At 39.3% G+C, this 24575-nt stretch overlaps 2 protein-coding genes across 5 annotated transcripts; both read left to right on the top strand.

The window, feature by feature from the left end:
* Nucleotides 1–24183, top strand: LOC116678401 (CD209 antigen-like protein C). Of its 4 annotated transcripts, none has more exons than XM_032508323.1 (8): nucleotides 1–102; nucleotides 8700–8776; nucleotides 8938–9027; nucleotides 9508–9642; nucleotides 9865–10028; nucleotides 10108–10220; nucleotides 10297–10414; nucleotides 10809–10898. In XM_032508323.1, exons 1-8 carry the CDS (start codon nucleotides 62–64, stop codon nucleotides 10812–10814), a joined length of 744 nt encoding a protein of 247 aa, XP_032364214.1. In that variant the 5' UTR covers nucleotides 1–61; the 3' UTR covers nucleotides 10815–10898. The 4 variants fall into 4 exon arrangements, with proteins under 4 accessions (XP_032364214.1, XP_032364213.1, XP_032364215.1 ...); XM_032508324.1 differs by lacking the exon at nucleotides 1–102 and adding an exon at nucleotides 8195–8252 and having other exon boundaries at nucleotides 8705–8776; nucleotides 9859–10028; XM_032508322.1 differs by lacking the exons at nucleotides 1–102; nucleotides 8700–8776; nucleotides 8938–9027; ... (3 more) ...; nucleotides 10297–10414; nucleotides 10809–10898 and adding exons at nucleotides 8190–8252; nucleotides 21226–21303; nucleotides 21489–21578; ... (2 more) ...; nucleotides 23526–23638; nucleotides 23715–24183.
* LOC116678402 (C-type lectin domain family 10 member A-like) lies at nucleotides 3071–7419 on the top strand. The gene is made up of 7 exons (XM_032508326.1): nucleotides 3071–3188; nucleotides 3297–3368; nucleotides 3553–3642; nucleotides 4082–4252; nucleotides 4340–4503; nucleotides 7048–7160; nucleotides 7237–7419. The coding sequence occupies exons 1-7, from the start codon at nucleotides 3161–3163 to the stop codon at nucleotides 7370–7372; spliced, it is 774 nt and encodes a 257-aa protein (XP_032364217.1). The 5' UTR covers nucleotides 3071–3160; the 3' UTR covers nucleotides 7373–7419.
* Nucleotides 24184–24575: the final 392 nt, after the last annotated feature.

Raw genomic sequence — 24575 nt, forward strand, 5'->3', positions numbered from 1 at the left:
ATATTTTCTGTATGTGTGTTTGAAGTTGATCTTTCAGAGGAAATGGAGGAAGAAGCTGACTATGTTGACGCTCCAGTATACTGTGGATAAAGTGGCAGCCCCTCCAGCTCTAACTGTCTCTGTTGTCAGAAAGTACTCGATGAATGCAGCGTGGGTAGTTCAGGAGCTGATTGATACTGGTTTGGTCTGAGAGCTGAAGGAGGGAGATGGAAGTGATCTGACTGAAAGGTAAGAGACACATTCCTAAACACTGAATCCTAATCATAAAAGCATGGTAATATCAACTGGCTCATTGTATATGGTACAAGTGTCTGGCTTGAATGGGATCCAAACCGTATTCAGGATGCTGTAACATGTTGAATCCAGATGAGACAGAAGCAGACCTGGTCTCAGTGTGTTTGCTGCATTTAGAGTTTAGAGACGGTCGCTAGGTGATAGCAACAAATACGGCCTAATGACGCCTCACAAAGTTAGTTCAGCATAACTCTAAGTCAGTTACTATGGCAACAAACTCTGCCATTAGTACGACTGTTATTTTAAAGGTGTTAACCTCAGTACGCCTCTGTATCTTCCACTGCAGCTGACAGTGTGACTTCCTCCTCCTGTAAGTAAATTAAAAAAGTTAATTTAAAACATTTTGTGTTCCACTCTTTAATCCATCATGAACCGTCTGAGATGATGATAAGTGCCAAACATAATTCAATTTTAACAGGTAAGCATTAAGGTTTAGAATAATTTATCGGGCATTTTCCGTCATTTCAACATTGGTGTACTCACGTTGACTTATACAGAAAGTTAGTTACTCGCAGAAAACAATTGAGACAGCCGGTGAAGTGATCCTGACTAGTCCTAATGCCGGTATGCTAACACCGGTAACTGCTAACACCGGTAACTGCTAACACCGGTAACTGCTAACACCGGTAACCGCTAACACCGATAACCGCTACCATGACCGGCGGACCTGGCAAGCGAGCCCTGGCTGTTTGCAACCACCGTGACAGACCTCTGATAGAAACTGCAAGTTTGAATTCCTCATAATAGAAACACGCAATTTGCAATTTTGGCAAAAAAAAAAAAAGTGTAGCCTGTTCAGTGGCCATAGCAGACAAATGCGGTGAGCCGCATGTTGCCACATTTCTACGAATTTTCTTGGATCAAAAAACGATGGCTCTGCATAATGAAGGCTTTATCTGTTTAAACACAGCAGTCAGACTCTGCATGATAATATCAACTGGCTTATAAATATCAACTATGTGTTTGTGCTGTGATGCAGTGATTACATATTTTAAACCAGATTGATGAAAGGGAACAACGTCCTGTTTCCTCTTGTTATTTTAAAGTTGAACTTGTTACAGCAGGAGGCGCTGCATCGCTCCTCCTCACCACGATGTTCCCAACAAACTTGTCTTCAAGTGTTTGCATCCTGATGGAAATCATGTTAAAATGAAGAGGTGAATAATGATTTTATTACTTTGATTAAAAACGCTGCACATTGTTGGTGTTGGTATTGTCTTTTTTGTACATATTGCTTATTGACTCTTTAACATAACATGACCTAACATAATGTCACATTAGGCCAGTTTTGGCAGCAGACATATGCACAATTATTCAAGCCATTTTAAAAATAAAATGTGTTAAAAAAAATCTGTACATTATTTAGGAAAAACATGACAGCTGCCAAAGAAAAGAATCATCAACTGTTCTTTAACTTTCTTCATCGTTGAGAAACGTGAACACAACAAATGTTGAGGCTGATTCATTTTCACTTTTACCACCTAAAAAACAGGCAACAGTTGTCTGATAAGTTACATAATACAGGTAGGGTCACTTTGGGCTGAAAAAACTATTTTTATCATTTTATAAATGAATACAGTTCACAGAATGAGTGTTTAGCTGACAAATCTGCTACATTTAAATTAAAATGCCATCATAATAGTTTATAGTGTATCACATGTTACTCCGACTCTTTACAGTAAAACCAGCTCATATAGCACATTAAAAACATAAGCAATAAAACCACCACATAAAACAAGCATATTAAAAGTAATTAATATAATCTGAGCGGCTCTAATTGCAAATCCCCACCAACGCCATATGTGGAGAAACTCGTCCTGATTGGATGATTGCATCACGTGGGGCTAGCTGCTCCTGATTTTCAAAACTGACCATAATGGAATACAATCTCATATTTTACGTGAATAGTTCACCCAAACGTGTTCATGAAAACATTTTATGCGAGAAATACTCTAAGCAGTTTCTGAATCTGTCTTCATTTCAGTTTGACAAAGGTCAGTTTAAAAGATTTTCTTCAGCTCTTAAGAAGCGCTGAGTTTTACATAAAGTTGGCTGAATTCAACGTTAATCAGATGAGGTGCGGGCGCTTCTTCTCCTGGAGAGGTGTGGTGTGTTTGCTGCTGACACCAGCATCTAGGAAAACAGTGACTGGCCTGAAGGGACTCTAAACTGTTAATTATCAATAACTTGAAATGGGATTTTCTTCTCTGTTATGCTTGTTTCTGACATTTTATATTGTTGGTCCGGATTGGTCAACAGAGCGCTCTGCATCACAGTTCTCATCAGAATCAATGTATCTAAATACTGCTTTAATCTTTAGTTTTTTTTAAAATTCTCACTAAAGGAGAAGACTTGAGACATTAGCTGCTAACCAAACAGGAACTCTGTCACGACTTCAAAATAGAACTAAACATTACACACATTTCTTAGAAATATGAATTGGTTGGTTGTTAACTTTATCATTTCCCTTCAGCCTTCACACCGGCTCTGTTCCTTCCTTAAAAGGTCAATGTTTTTCTGCTGGTGAGATATTCTAATATATGTATAATAATAGAATAAAACTTTAAACATTTCTTTTGTGCAACAGTATGTTGTATTATTACTTTTCATAATGCATGATGCTTTTGAAGGACACAGTGGCAGCAAACACTTTGGAAATGGTAAAATGTATTCTTTCATTAGAGACACTGCAGACAGTAACGTCCACCACTAGACTTCCCCTTCACAGCAACACGTTATTAGCTGCAGAAATGCAAAAACCCACTAATCCGAAGCAGAAGTCCAGTGTAGAGGACCACAGCTGAGCAGACGCCCCCCTAACAGCCCTCATACAGGACTGCAGCAGGACTTCAAACATCTGGTCAGGATGAAGAGGAATCCACAGGAAGAAATTGGTACTTTAACATATTCTGTTTAAGTGTCTGCATGTAAGATATTATCTACTATATGTATTTATGTACCACAATGTTTAAATACATATGTGTTTGATGTTAATCTTTCAGAGGAAATGGAAGAAGAAGATAACTATGTTAATGCTCCGGCCTGGACTGTGGATGAAGTGGCAGCCCCACCAGGTACATTTCACATGTTTAATATTGTTAAACATGAGATTTTATTGTCTTTATGTTCAAAAAATGTGATAATGATAAAAATATGAATGTTTAAAAACTCAGCTCTTTTTGTTCTGTAAGACTTAAAATCACCTTTGACTGTGAAATCAACATCATTAACTCCACTGAGTTCTTCTTCTTCTCTCAGACCAGAGGTCTCTCTTCTTCTCTCGGTCTTCTCCACTGATAGCAGTGTGTTGGCTGATACTGTTAGTCATCATGGGCCTTCGGATCTACTGTGAGTACCACTGTCTTAGCTTGTTGGTGGTAGTCCTTATTTAAAGGACCGGTTCACATTACTCATATATACATAGAAACCGTTTTCTTGCTGTAATCTCTTCATACTTGCTCTGTGCAAATATGTATTCAAAGGTTTATCAGAAGCTAACATGAAGCTTCAGAAGTCTGAGTAAGAGACGTTTTTTTATACAAATTTCACTCATTTTCGCAGACAAGATTTCTGAAGCAGAAGAGTGAACTGGAGGAATGATCAGAGAAAGAAAACCAGTTTCAGTGATCATAGACTAGCTAACTGTTTATAAAATAGATTTTGAACACATGAGGCCATCCTGTAAAGGATGGAAGTCTGTTATTATAATAATAATAACAAGTTGCATGACTAAAAAAATGAAAATTGCATGAGCATTATAATTAAGAAGCACATTTTCATTTTACAGTTGGTATTGTCTTAGAAAGCAAGATCACCAACCTGACAACACCAAACCAGCAGCTGGAGACCCAGAGGAACAACTTAACAAAACAAATACAAGACCTGGAGACAAACTGGAATAAACTCAACGTCAGTCGAGCTCAGTGGAGCATTGATGCCTACTGCCCCAAAGATAAAGGTATGTTCAGATCCTATTAATTAGATCCAATAATAACCAATAATAATGATATCATAATGTTTTATTGGTTGGTCTCTGTTGTTTCAGAGAGACAGTGTACAGCTTGTCAGAAGGGCTGGGGACTCAGAGACTCTAACTGCTATGCGTATTTTGACGCTGCTCCTCCTAATCAGAAAACCTGGGAAGAAGCTCGACAAAACTGCAGAGGAAGGAGTTCAGATTTGGTTGTTGTACAAAGTCAAACGGATCAGGTAATGAGAAAACTGGTTAATTTTATGACACACATAGGCGGAAATTGGGGATGAACCGGGGGGGGGGGTGGGGGGTCAGGACCGACCCCCAAAATATTTAAAACCACTCTGTGTATGGTAGATAATTAAATACTTCACATATTTGTGTAAATAGTTAAATAATACAAATGCAAACAGGACAACAAATAGGTTTTAGGTTCAGAAACATTTGGAGTCCCTCCTCCCTCGTCTCACAGTGGTTTGGTCCACTGCCTCACAGTGGTTTGGTCCACTGGCTCACAGTGGTTTGGTCCACTGTTTGGTTTTCTAACTTTACGTTAATGCTAGGCAGAAGTCTGAGGGGCTCGTGGGATTCTTTTCTCAAAACTCAGATGCAACATACGATGTATAAATTTCAACTCATTTATTTTCAACTGGCTCAAACTCAAAATGCCAAATTCAGCTGCAAAATGGGATGTTTAAAATCCAGTGTTAACATCGGGGAACCCAAGGAAAAGCAATTGATTCTAGATTCAGAGAAGCAGTCAGATGAGTGGGAGAGATACGTCTCTTTAACATACAAAGAGGAAAATAAGTATTTGAACACCCCGCTATTTTGCAAGTTCTCCCACTTAGAAATCATGGAGGGGTCTGAAATTGTCATCGTAGGTGCATGTCCACTGTGAGAGACATAATCTAAAAAAAACAAATCCAGAAGTCACAATGTATGATCTTTTAACTATTTATTTGTATAATAAAGCTGCAAATAAGTATTTGAACACCTGAGAAAATCAATGTTAATATTTGGTACAGTAGCCTTTGTTTGCAATTACAGAGGTCAAACGTTTCCTGTAGTTTTTCATCAGGTTTGACACACTGCAGAAGGGATTTTGGCCCACTCCTCCACACAGATCTTCTCTAGACCAGTCAGGTTTCTGGGCTGTCTCTGAGAAACACGGAGTTTGAGCTTCCTCCAAAGATTCTCTATTGGGTTAGGTCTGGAGACTGCCTAGGCTTCGCCAGAACCTTGATCTGCTTCTTCCAGAGCCCCTCCTCGGTTCTCCTGGCTGTGTGCTTTGGGTCATTGTCATGTTGGAAGACCCAGCCTCGACCCATCTTCAATGCTCTAACTAAGGGAAGGAGGTTGTTCCCCAAAATCTCGCAATACCTGGCCCCGGTCCTCCTCTCCTTAATACAGTGCAGTCGCCCTGTCCCATGTGCAGAAAAACACCCCCAAAGCAGGATGCTACCCCCCCATGCTTCACAGTAGGGATGGTGTTCTTGGGATGGTACTCATCATTCTTCTTCCTCCAAACACGGTTAGTGGAATTATGACCAAAAAGTTCTATTTTGGTCTCATCTGACCACATGACTTTCTCCCATGACTCCTCTGGATCATCAAAATGGTCGTTGGCAAACTTTAGACGGGCCTTGACATGTGCAGGTTTAAGCAGGGGAACCTTCCGTGCCATGCATGATTTCAAACTATGACGTCTTAGTGTATTACCAACGGTAACCTTGGAAACGGTGGTCCCAGCTCTTTTCGGGTCATTGACCAGCTCCTCCCGTGTAGTTCTGGGCTGATTTCTCACCTTTCTTAGGATCATGGAGACCCCACGAGGTGAGATCTTGCATGGAGCCACAGTCCGAGGGAGATTGACAGTCATGTTTAGCTTCTTCCATTTTCTAATGATTGCTCCAACAGTGGACCTTTTTTCACCAAGCTGCTTGGACATGTCCCCGTAGCCCTTTCCAGCCTTGTGGGGGTGTACAATTTAGTCTCTAGTGTCTTTGGACAGCTCTTTGGTCTTGGCCATGTTAGTAGTTGGATTCTTATTGATTGTATGGGGTGGACAGGTGTCTTTATGCAGCTAACGACCTCAAACAGGTGCTTATCTAATTGAGGATAATGAATGGAGTGGAGGTGGACATTTTGAAGGCAGACTAACAGGTCTTTGAGGGTCAGAATTGTAGCTGATAGACAGGTGTTCAAATACTTATTTGCATTTGTATCATACAAATAAATAAGTAAAAAATCATACATTGTGATTTCTAGATTTTTTTTTTAGATTATGTCTCTCACAGTGGACATGCACCTACGATGACAATTTCAGACCCTCCATGATTTCTAAGTGGGAGAACTTGCAAAATAGCAGGGTGTTCAAATACTTATTTTCCTCACTGTACTTATGAATAATAATGACGTGTGTGTCTGCTGACCAGTGATGTCATTACGCCTGCAATTGCATGTGAAATAATTGTAATACATAAACATATTCAGTGCTAGAAATTCAACAGCTTTTTATATTTCAAAACCCAATGAAACAGATTTACCTTCTTAGCGTGGGCTAGCTTGCTAATCCCCCCCCCCCCGTGCTTTCATGCTCCACACTGGTTCTATAAAATGAGCCGAACTAAGTCAGTCATGTAAATATAAAACAGCTTTGCCAGACTACTTACTAAACATATCCTCTAGGTTCCAGGTTTGAACTCTGAGTCTGTAGATAACAGTGTGATTATTTAGTTATAGTGTTTAAATATCTGATAACTGTTCTCTCTTGTCAGGATATACTCAATGCAGTCAGCTCAGGTAGTTCAGGAACTGCTGGATACTGGTTTGGTCTGAGAGCTGAAGGAGGGAGATGGAAGTGGATTGATGGAAGTGATCTGACTGAAAGGTAAGAGACACATTCCTAAACACTCTGAATCCTAAAATCTATCAGCCTTGATCTAAACATCATGTTCTTCCCTCAGCTACTGGACACCACAGCCTCCTCCTCCTGCTACTGACGGTCAGTGTGTAATGTCTGTCCAGACCGATAACTGGATATCAGTGAGCTGTGGTGAGAAAAAAAGATGGATCTGCAAAATGAAGGCTTTATCTGTTTAAACACAGCAGTCAGACTCTGCATGATAATATCAACTGGCTTATAAATATCAAACTATGAATACTTCTACTTACAATTTAAATGTTTTGTCTTCAGAACTAAAAATATTCAGGGTGATTTATTTTGTAGAAAAAGAAGAGAAAAGTAATAGTTACAGTGAGTTATTTCTCAAAGTTGTTTGTACGTTTCGTTTAAATAAAAACAGACATGCATTTAGATATTTGATTATGAAGGTTTTCTAATGTTAAGTCTGTGAAACATTCAGTGACTAGACTGAAGGGGCACTGTTATCATTGATACCTGAATGTTGTTCTGCTTTATTAGAGATGTGATGCTTATAATTTGTATATCAGCAGATTGATGACAGGGACAGACAGACTGCTCAGTTTCCTGTTTCCTGTGTATCATGTGACATATTTTGTTGCTACTCATTGGCCAAAATGGGGGCACTGCATCACTCGTTCTCAACAGAATGTCCTCAGAGATTTTGGTTTTAGCATGTTAGGAATATTAACGTGTAAAATGTTTTCTATTTATCTATCTAGAAGCAAATGCATGATTTATTCCATTAAATAAAAACGCTGTGACATGTTATTGTCTTACATCGTCTTTCTTATTGTTCTTACATAATGCTGATTGAAACTATCTTCACCGATGTAAAACAAACATAATTCAGGAAGTTGCAACATCATTGAACAGGATGTGTGAGAGAAGCACATTGAAAGAAAAAATGACAATCAACCATAAACTGAGAAAAATAGGACACAACCTCAAATAGGAGCATCACAGCGGAGCAGACCCCCCCTAACAGCCCTCATACAGGACTGCAGCAGGACTTCACACATCTGGTCAGGATGAAGAGGAACCCACAGGAGGAAATTGGTACTTTAAAAAATTGTTTTTATTATATTTGTACATCTTATCTACTAGATATTTATGCTTACCAGGATGTTGTCTACATTCTTTGTGCGTTTTCAAATGTGAGACGGTTTTTTTTATGCTTTACAACAGGTTTTTAAAATGTCCACATTCATCTCCAATGCCGTGTTGTGAGTTTTCTGCTTTGCTCAACACATTGGGAATGATTTGATTTATTTAGTCTCAGTGTAAATTGTGAAAAAACCTGACGATTTATCAACTTAAGAAAACATAAAATTGTGTATTTTAAAAAGGAGGATTTTAGGATTGTTGATTATTGATCTTCTTGCTTTGCATGACTGTCAGCAAACGATTTTACCATGTTAACATTGATCATATAATCCATCTTTTCTCAACATATTTGCAGTTAAACTGAATTTAAACATGTAAACGTGTGTTTGATTCTGATCTTCCAGAGGAAATCATAGAAGAAGCTAGCTATGTTAATGCTCCAGTATGTACTGTGGAGAAAGTGGCAGCCCCTCCAGGTACATTTCACACATTTATTTATTATTGTTAAGCATGATATGATGTTTACTGATCTTTATTTATCTGTCACGAAATCTTGTCTGGGATGTTTTCAAAGCATCTTGAACTGTACCTTTAAATCAACATGTATTTAACTGAGTTCTTCTTCTTCTTCTCCCAGACCAGAGGTCTCTCTTCTTCTCTCGGTCTTCTCCACTGATAGCAGTGTGTTGGCTGATACTGTTAGTCATCATGGGCCTTCGTATCTACTGTGAGTACCACTGTCTTAGCTTGTTGTTTTGGGTCTTTATTTAAAGGACCGGTTCACATTTTGTCAGATGCCCATATGTACGTAGAAACACTTCTTTCTTGCTGTTATCCTTTCTCCTCTTCCTGCAACGATGAAGATGAGACAAGGAAGATATTTACACAACTTGAACCTCATGTTGCTTTCAGATAAAGCTACAAATGTGTTTTATCACAGAAGTAGGACTGTGGACTATGTCCCCTATATATATAATGGAAGTACATTAGAAAGGGATCTGTTATTCTCCAGTATGAACTGGAGGAATGATCAGAGCAAGAAACCCCAGTTTCAATGTCCATATAACACCTGACTATTGTTTAAAGATAGATTTAAAACATGTCAACCAATCTTTTAATCTCTAATATGATCATGTAAGTTGCTTCTTTCGTTCTCTTTCTATAATATGATTCTTCCCTTTAAATGCCCCAAACTCTGTCACTATAGTTACCTCTGTCATTTCTGAAAATGACGCCAAGCTGAGGGCAGAAAACCAGCAGCTTAAAGCCCGAAACCAGGAGCTGGAGACACAGATACAAAACATGACCACAGTTGATGATTACTGCCCCAAAGAAAATAACGGTTTGTACGGATCCATTTAATTAAAGCTACACTAGAGAAGTTTTCCCGCTTCGGTCCCCCTGCAGGTTGGTAGGGGGTAATTTAACGTAACGGACAATTCTGCTTCCAACCTGTAGGAGGATTGAAGTGGGAAAAGTTCTCCAGTGTTGCTTTAAGTCAAACAATAATCAATAGAAATACCATGACGATGCAGTTGTTTATGGTTGGTGTCTGTAGTTTCAGAGAGACGGCGTGAAGCTTGTCAGGAGGACTGGTTCCTCAACGAGTCCAACTGCTATGAGATACACGACGCCGATCCTTCTGATCAGAAAACCTGGGAAGAAGCTCGGGCAAACTGCAGAGGATACAACGCAGATTTTGTTGTTGTACATAGACAAGAGGAAAAGGTAATGAGAAATCTGCGGGAACTTTGAAAGTGAGATGTAGATCATGTTTAAATATGTGATGACCGTGTGTGTCTGTCAGGATATGATCAGTGGTTACAGCTGGGGGACGCAGGATGAGAGTGGCTACTGGATTGGCCTGAGAGTTGAAAATGGGAGATGGAAGTGGATTGATGGAAGTGATCTGGCTGTAGAGTAAGATACATATTCCTAACACTTTGAATGATAAAGTTTTATCTTCCTTGATCTAAGTGTCTTGTTCTTCCCTCAGCTTCTGGATAGGACCTCCCTTTGACGGTCATTGTGCAGTTTCTGTCCAGGGCGTCGGTTGGACATCAGCGAGCTGTGCTGACAGAAAACGATGGATCTGCAAAAAGAAGGCTTTAGGAGTTTAACCCTCCTGTTATATATATATATATATATATATATATATATATATATATATATATATATATATATATATAAAGAAAAAGATAAAAAAGACAAATGTCAATAAAAGTGACTAAAATGTGAACAAATGTATAAAGAAGTGACTAAAATGCCGAACATAGTGACAAATGTAAAGAAATAAAAAAGAAATAAAAAAACTTAAAAAATTCGGAGAAAACTCAACAAAAAACGATTTCAAAAGGGTCGGAGAAAGTCAACAAATGTCAAAAAAGTGACAAAAACATCGGGGGAAAGACACAAAAGTGTCCAAAGACAAGCAAAACGTTGATAAAAGGTTTTTTTGTTTGAAATTTTGACTCCAAACTGTGCAGGTCGGCGTGAAGACAACACGAGGGTTAAACACTGCAGTCATATTCTGCATGAGAATATCAACTGGCTCATAGATATGAAACTATGAAGACTTTAGATGCTGTTTATGTGTGTCTGATAAAGTAGACACCTAGATTAAATGTAACTGAGTTAGATCTTAGATTATAGAGTTATGGTGTGACACCATAGACCGTTAATATCAATAATATTTTGTCTATGTGTGACACCAACATTTAAGAAAATACAGTGACTGTCCTGAAGGGCACTAAACTGTTAATTATCAATAATTTTAAAGGTGATTTTCTTCTTCTTTGTTAGAGATGCAATGCCAGAGACCGGTTAGAGGATCTTTGGCAGTGCTTATATTTTCTGTTTCTATGACATTTCATTGTGTTGCTCCTGATTGGCCAGCAGAGGGCGGTGCATCACTTGTTCTCAACACAATATCCCAGAGTCTGTTTCTATATGTACTTATACAGCTGATGGTTAAGTGTCATCTTTCTATCTAGAAACAGTTTCATATTTTAGTCCATTACATTGAATAAAGTGTATGCCAGATATTGTTTTCTTTCTCTTATTTTTCTCGAACATGTCAGCACATGTTAATAAACTACGAGAAGGACCAACCTTATTCAGAACATGTCTAATCCAGATGAGACAGAAGCAGCTCTGGCCTTCAATTCAGTTCACTGAACTTTATGTATCCATCAGGAAGTTCTTTGGGCAGAGCCATGTCCAATCCATATACCCAACAACGCAACACAGTTCACAGTCACAAGGGCGTAACTTTGGGTTCAAAATAGGGGGGGGGGTTGAGATCTCCACTGTCGAGCAAAACTGAAACACTTCATTTTCTGCATTCTGGTGAATTTTTCTGTTAGGCCTGCTGCTGCTGGTAGTTCTGTCTCTGTCTCCCCCCCCCCCTGTGTGTCCTTATATGCAGGAGTGAATGCTGGTGTGCAGGAGTCAGGGTTCCAGCTGCAGCTCATCTACACTAATCACCTCTGCTTCAAATACCTGGTCAACCTACCACTCTTCGTCAGATCATAGTCAAGATGACCACGTGAGTCTTGTCATCACTCTACCCGTTTGTACTAGTTGTTTTGTGGTTTTGCTCGCCCTGATTATTCTCTTTCTGCCACAGTTCTGTGAACCGGACTCCTGCTATCCACCAATCCTGCTCTCCACACTGGATCTCTGGATTTTGCACACAGGCCTTCGGAAACACGGTACCACGCACACTCTGTACCCCGATTCCCATTTGATTTGGACTTGACTTTTCCCTGTTGCATTCCCTAACCTGGACATTGGACTAAACTTGTTAAACTCTCCTGTCTCTGCGTTGTTGTCTGCATATGGGTTCAACCTAGTTTCACACGTATGATCTGACCAGAACATGAACCCAGCAGACTGTAACGTTGAGACCACACCTCAAGCCACACCGCAGTCCGTGGATCTCTCTGCTCTAAGTATATCTAGGCCTGGCATCTTCAAACACAAAGCTACGGCTCTTCCTCCACACTGGCCGTACGACGACACGGCTCCCTGCTGCCAGCTGGGCGAAGTGCTTTAACACTTTCAGCACCGTGGACAGGCAGTTTATGTGGGGGAGGGGAGAAACTGGCCATCTCCCTTCCACCACCTGTTATCCGCACATGCCCCCCAGTGTGACATCACTCTGCCCAGGGCAACCCCAGATGCCAGACTGACCCACGATTCGATACAAACCTTTATTCATTATTTTTTGGGCTCTCAGTAAACGTAATACAACTTTTTTCTGTCTCATAGCATTGTTTTGTCATTGATAACATCCCACTTTGCAACACAGTTATACAACAGAGACCTCATTTATTGATTTTTCAGTATTTATTGATCGATCCAACACCAAAGATTCTTTTTTGGGACCTTAAAATGTTTACAAAATCGTTTCAGTGGTTCATTAGCTCGTTGGAATGAGACATAAAAATATTGGTAACATTTCCCCTCCCAACCTGTAGGGGGAACAAAGAGGAAAGGGTCTTTGGTACCTACTGTAAAGGTGCTGGTTGACATGTAGCTAATGTAATTCTTGGTGGGTAACATAAGATTACGACACCGTTCAACGCGCTCAGTTATTTTTAGTATGATTGTTTTGACCACGGTTAACTACTCTGGGCTAACCCACAAATTCCTCAGTAATGTTAACTGTATAGATAGATGTCTAATCTAATGGTAAGTTAGCTAGCACACCAATGCTAAGGTCGCTAATGGCAGTTTACTGAACCGTCGGGAAACAGACTCAGGTACCGGAATCAGCCATTCGTAACGTTAGCTACACCTCCATTAGCGTTATGCTGCCCCCCCTTTTGCTTTAAGCTAAATTTACCAGACAAAACAGGAATAAGGCACCAACAGGACGAATACTAATGGTATTTGAAAGATGTGGTAGCATTGGATCTGGATGGGAAGGATAACTCTGGGAGTTGGAAGGGTGTGTCGCAATTCTGCCTTCTCACTCCGTGACATAGGTTTGTGGAGCTGGGTGAGGTGGGTAGAGTAGACAAAAATTGTACTCAAGTAAAAGTTCTGTTACTTTAGAATAATATGACTCAAGTAGTTCTCCAAATAATTATTTGAGTTAGAGTAAAAAAGTACTTGATGAAAAAACTACTTAAGTAGTGAGTAACTGTTGAGTAACGTCTGATTTATTTCTTAACACAAGCATCAATCAGACCGACAAAAATACAAAATAATCATCTTTAGGCAAATTATAGTTCATCCAATCAATAAAATAAATTAAAATTAATTGTGAAGAGACTTGTCACATCAAATTTGGATGGATACTGCATGTGCAAAACATACTGTATGTAACCTAAAAGACAAAGATCCACCTCTCCACAGCAGAAACTAAAACTACCGCTACGTCTCCTCAGGTTAGATGTTGACTTGTTGAACGCTCACATGTCCGTTTGTTTTGGTCGACTCAGAAGACGCCGCACAATGTAGCTGCTGTTTCCCACTTTTCCTAAAGGTAAACATGCTTTCACTATGAGGCCGGGGGAGGTTCCTCCTGGTCTGCGTTGCCTTGGCGACGGTTGATTCTGACATCTTTGATTTGCTACGACCGTGAAGCTAACCTGTCCCGACGCTGAGATCGAGTATGGTCACGTGACTGCACAACGACGTTTGATTGAAACAGTCACGTGGTAGAGCCTTCAGCGGAAGACTCTCTCTGTCAAAATAAAACATTAAAATGAGACGTACGCGGGGTAAAAACAATGACGAGTAGATTACCAAAGAGGTAAAAAGAAAACGAGCTCATTGTAGCGGAGTAAGACAGTTTATTTTTCACTAATCTACTCAAGTAAAAGTGTAGTGATTTAAAACTACTCCTAGAAGTACAATTTGTTTTTCAAAAACGTACTCAAGTAAATGTAACGGAGTAAATGTAACTCGTTACTACCCACCTCTGGTTGCGATTCTGCCTTCTCACTCCACGACACAGGTTTGTTGAGCTGAGTGTCGCGATTTTGGTTTTATTTTCCATATCGTTACAGCCTTAGATGACAGGGTCCGGATGTTTCTTCATTCTTTTCTGATTTTACTGTTTTCTATGTTCATTCTTTTTATTGTACATGTGTTTTTACTCTTGATTTCTGATGTTAAGCACTTTGGATACCTGCTGGTTGATGTATAAATACATTTTGATTGACCCACCTGCAGGGCACAAGGGCGCAAAACAAATCTTCACGACTGAAGGGTTAACCCAATAGGGACAGCTCTGAGAGGGCAAAGCCTATAGGAAATAGGCCTTGAAAAGTAGAATTTTATGTTGTCAAATGGGTTTTCTATCTCTGCAGAAATAAGTTATTGAATGTATTGTTGATGAAAGGTACTGTTGGTGGAAAGGTTGACGGCAGCAGCGTGGGAAGATGCAGCCGACACAGTATGGGTTAAAACCATTAAATGACTTGAGAAATTAGCTGTTAACCAAACCACATCTCTTTCACAGCTCCAAAGCAGAACTATAATCCACACACTTTTCTGAGGAATTAAAATGAATACAATGTAAACTGTATAATTTTCCTATCAGTCTTCACAAAGACTGTTTTACAAAGCTGTTGGTGTGTGTCTGAAAAATTGACACTTGAATTAAATGTATCACGTCAGTTAGATGCTGGCTTGATTTTTCTCTTTCTATTGTAAATATCAGTTTATTTAACATGTTTAAACCCCGATGAGACAGAAGCAGATCTGGCCTCAGTGTCCTTGCAGCTTTTAGAGTTTACATGTTCCCTCTGCCTTTTACGCAGTGCATTCTGGGATACGCACAGGTAAACTGACTGAGAATAGGGATTAGTGATGGATGTTTATTCTCAGAATGATGAGCAATGAATGCAATATGAACAAATATGTAATGTGTAATTTATGACTAGTAAACAGGTCATTGTTTAGAAAAGACTTATCTATCTGTGAGCAGTGTGCCTTGTATGACTTAGTGACAGTACAGATATAGATAACAGACATAACGCTTGTTTTGAAGCACGTTGAGCAAGCATGCTAAAGAAAACACTGTATATGGTTTGGAAGATCATATTCAGCCAATCATGATTGCAAATACCTTGCTCAACCAAAAACAGAAGTTGTTCTCAGACTTACAGATGCGCTGTGGTTTTATTTCAGCAGTACTTCTCTGTCTGCAAGTCAGGCAGAACCCAACAGAGCGACTGGAACCATGGCGGAGGAGGAGGTCAGCTACGCTTCGGTTGTATTCAAAAGTGACCAACATCCTCCACCCCAAGGTAAGTGTAGTATTTTTCATAATGCAGTATATCAATTACAGATATCTTTAACTAATGCTTTTGTTATTCATCAGATCGTGTATCTTTGTTCATGTGATCATATGCAACGTTGAATTCTTGTACTGGTATTTTCTTCACTAATACTGGATAGAAAATACAGTTCTGATCAGAATAGTGAATCCAAATAGCTGCAGCATTTGCATTAGCTGGGTGTTATCTTGGATAGTGATGTCTTGACTGACAGCTGGCTCGACCAATCACATCAAGTCATTTGGGGGATCCAGTTTGCTAAGGCAGTAGAGGCCTTATAGGAGTGCCTTATTTACTGTGTGTGTGTGAGACGGTTTTAATGGTTTAAGTATTTCCCCTTAAAAGGTAGAGTTTCCCCTTTTTGTCTAGGGTCTGCTAAGTGTGAGACAATTTCAACATCTGTGGTTTTAGACAGTTCTCTGTCTGAAAACATGTTATGACTTTAAAGGACTAAAGCACAGAGCCCCTAAAGTCTCTAAATATCTTAAGCTGCTGAGCTCTGAAAATGATATGGTGGCTGTGTGCAACATCATTATCACATAAGAAGAAGAGATGCATTGTACCCGATTTAGCTACTCAATAATCTGTAGTCCCTGGGCAGGTCGACGCAAACACTAATACAGCTAATACAATTATTAATACAAGTTTGAAATACAATAGACACTAAAATCCAATCCATAGATGCAAATATACATATATCAACCATTACACCCAACAGTATATTTCAAAGAAAACTAACTTGTTCTCATAAGTGATTATATTGTGCTTATAAGAAAGAATATTACTTAAGGCGCTTCAGGGCCTCCGTATTAAACGGCCATCTCATCTGGAGGGATTTTTGTTACTTTGACATGAACAAATAAGCCTTTAAAGTCTTTATTTCACCCCATACGCAGTCATTAACTATGAGATTGTGTCCTTCAACCTTTCAGCTAGAAAGGAGGAGGAAACTGTGTACGATGAAGTGAAGGAGAAAACAACTGAAGAAACTGCTGACACAAACGGTAAGCTGTTAATGTAAAATGATTTTATAATTGTACTACCGTTACATACTTGGCAATAAGGTCTTTTCTCATTCTCAGCAGGATTGTTGATCAACAAGAGAGCAAACAACAGACATCTCCAGTATCAGCGTCTGGCCTGTTGTTTGGGGATTCTTTGTGTCATTCTGCTGTCGGGCATCATAGCAGTCATCGTCGTCTACCACCGTAAGTATACTGAACAGGCAGTCCATGCATGAACTCTCACTTAGACATGAGACAAGACCTAAAGAATAACAGTAGCAGTTTTTTGTCTGAAACCAAAATTTGATTGGAAAGCACCGGCCAGAGCAGCAGCACGACCGCGGCGCTGTAAGATGACGTAATATTGAGTGCGACAATGATAGCTGGTAGTGCAAAAATAAAATCTGAGTGACACAAAGGGTCCTGACACAGAGCGTCAATGTGTAACACCCAGAGTCCCGACCAAATGTGTCTCAATATGGCACCTGACCAGTAACTGAAAGAATTCACCAACAAGTACACTCTTCTATTCTACTGTTTACTCCTGTTTGAGTAATGTTGACTTAAAACTAGTTGTCAGCTGTTTTATGCAATATAAGATATTTATAGTCTTTAGTGTGATCTTAAGTTTAAGCTTGGGCCTGAGGAATACAGGGTCCATTGGGGAAGTCAGAAAACATTGTGAGAGAGACTAAGAGTTGGTTTGAGTCTTATCAAGGGATTTGTTGAAATCTTCCAAAAGGCTGGAGAACCTAGAGTGAGACGGACAGCAAATAACTTCCAAAGGTGGCTAAATGACAACAACAACAACAACAACAACAACAACAAATATTACTATAATTAAGAAGTTGATGTTCATTTTGCAGTTGCTACAAGAAGTCATCAGAGTGATGAAAGTGGGCTGATAACAAACCTGACAACACGAAACCAGCAGCTGGAGACCCAAAACCAGCAGCTGGGGACCCAGAGGAACAACTTAACAAAACAAATACAAGACCTGGAGACAAACTGGAATAAACTCAACGTCAGTCGAGCTCAGTGGAGCATTGATGCCTACTGCCCCAAAGATAAAGATAAAGGTATGTTCAGATCCTATTAATTAGATCCAATAATAATTATATCAATATGCAGGAATGTTGTTTATCGGTTGGTCTCTGTTGTTTCAGGGAGACAGTGTGCAGCTTGTCAGAAAGACTGGGAACTCACCCACTCTAACTGCTATGTGTATAATAACGCTAAACTTCCTGATCAGAAAACCTGGGAAGAAGCTCGACAAGACTGCAGAGGAAAGGGTTCAGATTTGGTTGTTGTACATAGTCAAGAGCATCAGGTAATGGTAAAACTGGTTATTTTTATGACACACATATATGGAAATTGGGTAGAAATCGGGGTTATCCCACTCTGAAAAAATGTCTTTAAAACCATGCTGTGTTTGTTAGATAATTAAATACTTCAAATAATTGTGTAAATAGGAAAATAATATCAATTGCAAACAAACTGGACAACAAATGGGTTTTAGGTTCAGAAACATTTAGAGTCCCTCCTCCCTCGCCTCAGAGGGGTTTGGTCCACTGCCTCACAATGGTTTGGTCCACTCCACTGCCCCACAGTGGTTTGGTCCACTCCACTGCCAAAACAGTGGTTTGGTCTACTTTTTGGTTTTCTGCCTTTACAGAAGGCAGAAGGGACGAGAGGGACTCGTGGGATTCTTTTATTTTCTTTTTGAACAAAGTCAGTCCTGTAAATATTAAACAGCTTTGCCAGACTACTTACTACACATATCCTCTACAAGAACCATTGTGTGTGCATTAACTGTGTATTGCTCTTAACACATTTTAATTTGAATGTCCTCCCCATCTGTTAAATGAATCTTACGCCCATGAACACAATTATTAAATTGAAATGTATTTTCTCCAGGTTTGAACTCTGAGTCTGTAATAACAGTGTGATTATTTAGTTATAGTGTTTAAATATCTGATAACTGTTTCTCTCTTGTCAGGATGCACTTAATAAATACAGTTGGGGTAGTTCAGGAACTGCTGGATTCTGGTTTGGTCTGAGAGCTGAAGGAGGGAGATGGAAGTGGATTGATGGAAGTGATCTGACTGAAAGGTAAGAGACACATTCCTAAACACTCTGAATCCTAAAATCTATCAGCCTTGATCTTAACATCATGTTCTTCCCTCAGCTACTGGACACCACAGCCTCCTCCTGCTACTGACGGTCAGTGTGTAATGTCTGTCCAGAACTATAACTGGATACCAGTGAGCTGTGCTGATAGAAAACAATGGATCTGCGTAATGAAGGCTTTATCTGTTTAAACACAGCAGTCAGACTCTGCATGATGATATCAACTGGCTTATAAATATCAAACTATGAAGACTTCTACTTCACAGTTTAAATGTTTTGACTTCAGAACGAAAAATATTCAGGGGATTTATTTCATAGAAAAAGAAGAGAAAAGTAATATTTACTGTGAGTTATTTCTCAAAGTTGTTTGTGTGTCTCGTTTAAACAAAAACAGACATGCATTTAGATATTTGATTATGAAGGTTTGCTGATGTAAGTCTGTGAAACATTCAGTGACTAGACTGAAGGGGCACTGTTATCATTGATACCTGAATGTTGTTCTGCTTTATTAGAGATGTGATGCTTAGAATTTGTATATCAGCAGATTGATGACAGGGACAGACAGACTGCTCAGTTTCCTGTTTCCTGTGTATCATGTGACATATTTTGTTGCTACTCATTGGCCAAAATGGGGGCACTGCATCACTCGTTCTCAACAGAATGTCCTCAGAGATTTTGGTTTTAGCATGTTAGGAATATTAATGTGTAAATGTTTTTTATTCATCTATCTAGAAGCAAATTCATGTTTTATGACATTGAATAAAAACGCTGCAACACATTGTTGTTATTGTTTTTTTCTTACATAATGTTGATTGAAACTATCTTCACCAATGTAGAACAAACATAAATCAGGAAGTTGCTGTCTATTCTCAAATTATGATCACTGTTTTTTTTTCACTTTACTGAACATATTGGGAATGATGAGATTTAATGTGTTTGTGTCAGTCAACTAAAGAAGAAGCTTATGTATCAAAGACTTGTTTGGGATTAAGCAAATGGGTATTCTACAAAGGGGGATTTTGTTTTGGTTAATGTAGATCATTTTAATACAATACCAACCATATGTGCCAGGGTATAAATGTGTGTATAATGTTTATCTTTTCGAGAACAAGGAAGAGAGAGATTTTTTTTTTCACTCTTCCAGCAAAAAATACATATGAGAGTTTAAAGAAAGGATTTTGAGAGATGTTTGCTATTTATGAAAAGTCTTGCTCTAATATTGTTTTTTTTTCTCTTATAAAATCTTTTTGCTATCATTGTGATAACTTTTTCTCTCAAACTTGTTTTTACTCTCAGATCTTTTTCTTCTCTCCCATGTAATAAACGATTCTGGCTCCATACAGCTCCCCCTCCTCACCAACATGACTTCCACCAATCAGAGGCATCACTTTAGGATTGTGGGTAATGACGTACTTATCTAAGACATCGTGAATAAAAGACATTAATCTCAAAACAAGGTTGGTGCCCCATGAACCTTTGGCATCTACAGCACATGAACATATACAATCCCTCAGTCATGTGGTAGCTGGTTGGAAGTCTACCATCGACGGTTACCATTTTATGGTTTATACCCTAATGTTGATGGAGACATAATAATAATAATACGTTTTATTTAACAGCGCCTTTCTGAACACTCAAGGTCGCTTTACAGACAATAAAAGACAGAACACAGGGAACAGAAAGGTGTAAGGAGTTATAACAAAACAAATAAAACAAACAAACAGGAACAGGAACAGTGTATTTACAGATAAGCAAGTTGGAACAGATGGGTTTTTAGTCAAGTTTTGAACAGGGGGAGTGAGCTCCAGAGCTGGGGAGCAGAGCGGCTGAAGGCTCTGGTCCCCATGGTGACAAGTCGGGCTGGGGGGACAGTGAGGTGGATGGAGGAGGAGGATCTGGGGGAGCGGGAGGGGATGGCAATGACATTGCATTTTTACTTCCAGAACTCGCTGTAGGCGGGACTGTTGGGCTCTATAAGCAGGTTCAGGGGAGGAGAGATGGATGTTGGTTCTCAGTATGGAGAACAATGAACTTCTATGAGAACGGTTATCAATTTTTGTATTCATCATTGTTTCTTTGGGGAAGATGCTGCAGACACAGTCTGGGTTAACACCGTAAAACACACCCTAAAAGGAGAAGACTTGAGACATTAGCTGCTAACCAAACAACTCTTTCACAACTTCAAAGCAGAAGTAGAAACCACACACTTTTGAGAAATATATGTTGGTACACGGTAAACTTTATCATTTCCCTCACAGCCTTCTGAAGCAGAAGTCCAGTGTAGAGCATCACAGCGGAGCAGACGCCCCCCTAACAGCCCTCATACAGGACTGCAGCAGGACTTCAAACATCTGGTCAGGATGAAGAGGAATCCACATGAGGAACTTGGTACTTTAACATATTCTGTTTGTGTGTCTGCATGTAAGACATTATCTACTATATGTATTTATGTACCACAATGTTTAAATACATTTGTGTTTGATGTTAATCTTTCAGAGGAAATGGAAGAAGAAGAAGATAATAACTATATTAATGCTCCAGCCTGGACTGTGGATGAAGTGGCAGCCCCCCCAGGTACATTTCACAAATTTAATATTGTTAAACATGAGATTTTTTTTGTCATTATGTTCAAAAAATGTGATAATGATAAAAATATGAATGTTTAAAAACTCAGCTCTTTTTGTTCTGTAAGACTTAAAATCCCCTTTGACTGTGAAATCAACATCATTAACTCCACTGAGTTCTTCTTCTTCTCTCAGACCAGAGGTCTCTCTTCTTCTCTCGGTCTTCTCCACTGATAGCAGTGTGTTGGCTGATACTGTTAGTCATCATGGGCCTTCGTATCTACTGTGAGTACCACTGTCTTAGCATGTTGGTGGTAGTCCTTATTTAAAGGACCGGTTCACATTACCCATATGTAAATAGAAACTGTTTCCTTGCTGTAATCTCTTCATACTTGCTCTGTGCAAATATGTATTCAAAGGTTTATCAGAAGCTAACATGAAGCTTCAGACGTCTGAGTAAGAGACGTTTTTTGTACAAACTTCACTCATTTTCCCTGACAAGATTTCTGAAGCAGAAGAGTGAACAGAAGGAATGATCAGAGAAAGAAAACCCAGTTTCAGTGATCATAGACTAGCTAACTGTTTATAAAATAGATTTGGAACACATGAGTCCATCCTGTAATGGATGGAAGTCTGTTCTTATAATGTAAACAAGTTGCATGACTAAAACAATGAAAGTTGCATGAGCATTATAATTAAGAAGCTAATTTTCCTTTTGCAGTTTATACACGAAGTCATCAGAGTGATGAAAGTGGGCTGATCACAGACCTGACTGCAGACGTCCAGCACCTGACAACACGAAACCAGCAGCTGGAGACCCAGAGGAACAACTTAACAAAACAAATACAAGACCTGGAGACAAACTGGAATAAACTCAACGTCAATCGAGCTCTGTGGAGCATTGATGCCTACTGCCCCAAAGATAAAGATAAAGGTATGTTCAGATCCTATTAATTAGATCCAATAAAAATTATATGCAGTAATGTTGTTTATTGGTTGGTCTCTGTTGTTTCAGGGAGAGAGTGTACAGCTTGTCAGAATGGCTGGTTTCTCTACGTGTCTAACTGCTATGTGTATAATAACGCTGCTCCTCCTAATCAGAAAACCTGGGAAGAAGCTCGACAAGACTGCAGAGGAAAGGGTTCAGATTTGGTTGTTGTACAAAGTCAAGAGGAAAAGGTAATGAGAAAACTGATTATTTTTATTACACACATAAATGGAAATTGGAGGGGGGGGTCAGGACCCACCCAATCTGGGGGTTATCCCCCTCTGAAAAATGTCTTTAAAACCACACTGTGTTTGGTAGATAATTAATTCCTTAAAAAAAAATTGTGTAAATAGTAAAATAATACAACTGCAAACAGGACAACAAATGGGTTTTAGGTTTAGAAACATTTGGAGTCCCTCCCCCCTCATCTCACAGTGGTTTGGTCCACTGTCTCACAGTGGTTTGGTCCACTGTTTGGTTTTCTATCTTTACGTTAATGCTAGGCAGAAGTCTGAGGGGCTCGTGTGATTCTTTTCTCAAAACTCAGATGCAACATACAATGTATAAATTTCAACTCATATTTTCATCTTGCTCAAACTCAAAAAGCCAAATTCAGAATGGGATGTTTAAAATCCAGTGTTAACATCCAGGAACCCAAGGAAAAGCAATCGATTCTAGATTCAGAGAAGCAGTCAGATGAGTGGGAGGGATACGTCTCTCATTAACATACTTATGAATAATAAATAATGCTGTGTGTGTGTGTATGCTGACCAGTGATGTCATTACAACTGCAATTGGTTGTGAAATAATTTCAGTGCATGAATATATTCAGTGCTAGAAATTCATCAGGTTTTATATTTTAAAACCCAATAAAACAGATTTACTTCCTTAGCGTGGGCTAGCTTGCTAATTCCGCGCCCCCCCCCCCCCCCCGTGCTTTCATGCTCCACCCTGGTTATAGAAAATGAGCCGAACAAAGTCAGTCCTGTAAATATAAAACAGCTTTGCCAGCTTTACTACACATATCCTCTACATGTACCACTGTGTATGCATTAACTGTGTATTGCTCTTAACACATTTTAATTTTAATGTCCTACCAATCTGTTAGATGAAATTTACGCCCATGAACACAATTATTAAATTCAAATGTATTTTCTCCAGGTTTGAACACTGAGTCTGTAGATAACAGTGTGATTATTTAGTTATAGTGTTTAAATATCTGATAACTGTTTCTCTTTTGTCAGGATGCACTCAATGAATACAGCGTGGGTAGTTCAGGAACTGCTGGATACTGGTTTGGTCTGAGAGCTGAAGGAGGGAGATGGAAGTGGATTGATGGAAGTGATCTGACTGAAAGGTAAGAGACACATTCCTAAACACTCTGAATCCTAAACTCTATCAGCCTTGATCTAAACATCATGTTCTTCCCTCAGCTACTGGACACCACAGCCTCCTCCTGCTACTGACGGTCAGTGTGTAATGTCTGTCCAGAACGTTGGATGGATATCAGTGAGCTGTGGTGATAGAAAACAATGGATCTGCGTAATGAAGGCTTTATCTGTTTAAACACAGCAGTCAGACTCTGCATGATAATATCAACTGGCTTATAAATATCAACTATGAAGACTTCTACTTCACAGTTTTTCAAAGCTGTTTGTGTGTGTCTAAAAAAACCGACACTCAGATTAAACATATACCTGCAGTTAGCTTTTCTTCTTCCTTTTAAGAGATGCAGTGCTTATATTTCCTGTTCCTATGACATTTTATTGTGTTGCTCCTGATTGGCCAGCAGAGGGCGGTGCATCACTTGTTCTCAGCAGAATGTTCCAGAGTCTGTTTCTATATGTACTTATACAGCTGATGGTTGAGTGGTATCTTTCTATCTAGAAGCAGTTTCATATTTAAATCATTACACTGAATAAATGTTATGCCAAACATTTGTTGGTGTTCTCTTTTTCCTGAAAATGTCCAAACATGGGCAGGTCGATCTGTTTCTGCCTTTCACGCAGTGCATGCTGGGATATGCTCCTGTTAACAGACAAACACGGGTACAGGGGAGGAGAGATGGATGTTTGTCCTCAGTATGGTGAACAATCAACTTCTGTGTGAACAATTATTGATTTGGTCTTTCCTCATTATTGCTTAACCCTCCTGTTGTCCTCGGGTCAAATTTGACTCCTTTAATAAATGTCTATATCTGAAATATGATTTTCTTTTTAACCAAATTACCACAAAAAATGGATTGGATTTCTTCCAACGCTCTTTGCCAATACAATTGATCACTTTCATTCCTG

This window comes from Etheostoma spectabile, unplaced genomic scaffold (assembly GCF_008692095.1).
Source record: "Etheostoma spectabile isolate EspeVRDwgs_2016 unplaced genomic scaffold, UIUC_Espe_1.0 scaffold00007266, whole genome shotgun sequence".
Taxonomy (NCBI): Eukaryota; Metazoa; Chordata; class Actinopteri; order Perciformes; family Percidae; genus Etheostoma; species Etheostoma spectabile.

What these genes read in the sequence shown, in the direction of transcription:
- LOC116678402 (XM_032508326.1), top strand. Translation starts at nt 3,161, where the DNA reads ATGAAGAGGAATCCACAGGAAGAAATTG. An exon ending in CTACTGCCCCAAAGATAAAG is followed by an intron (nt 4,253 to 4,339) that starts GTATGTTCAGAT and finishes CTGTTGTTTCAG; the next exon opens with AGAGACAGTGTACAGCTTGT. An exon ending in TACAAAGTCAAACGGATCAG is followed by an intron (nt 4,504 to 7,047) that starts GTAATGAGAAAA and finishes CTCTCTTGTCAG; the next exon opens with GATATACTCAATGCAGTCAG.
- LOC116678401 (XM_032508322.1), top strand. Translation starts at nt 8,225, where the DNA reads ATGAAGAGGAACCCACAGGAGGAAATTG. An exon ending in CCCCAAAGATAAAGATAAAG is followed by an intron (nt 22,228 to 22,308) that starts GTATGTTCAGAT and finishes CTGTTGTTTCAG; the next exon opens with GGAGAGAGTGTACAGCTTGT. An exon ending in TACAAAGTCAAGAGGAAAAG is followed by an intron (nt 22,473 to 23,525) that starts GTAATGAGAAAA and finishes CTCTTTTGTCAG; the next exon opens with GATGCACTCAATGAATACAG.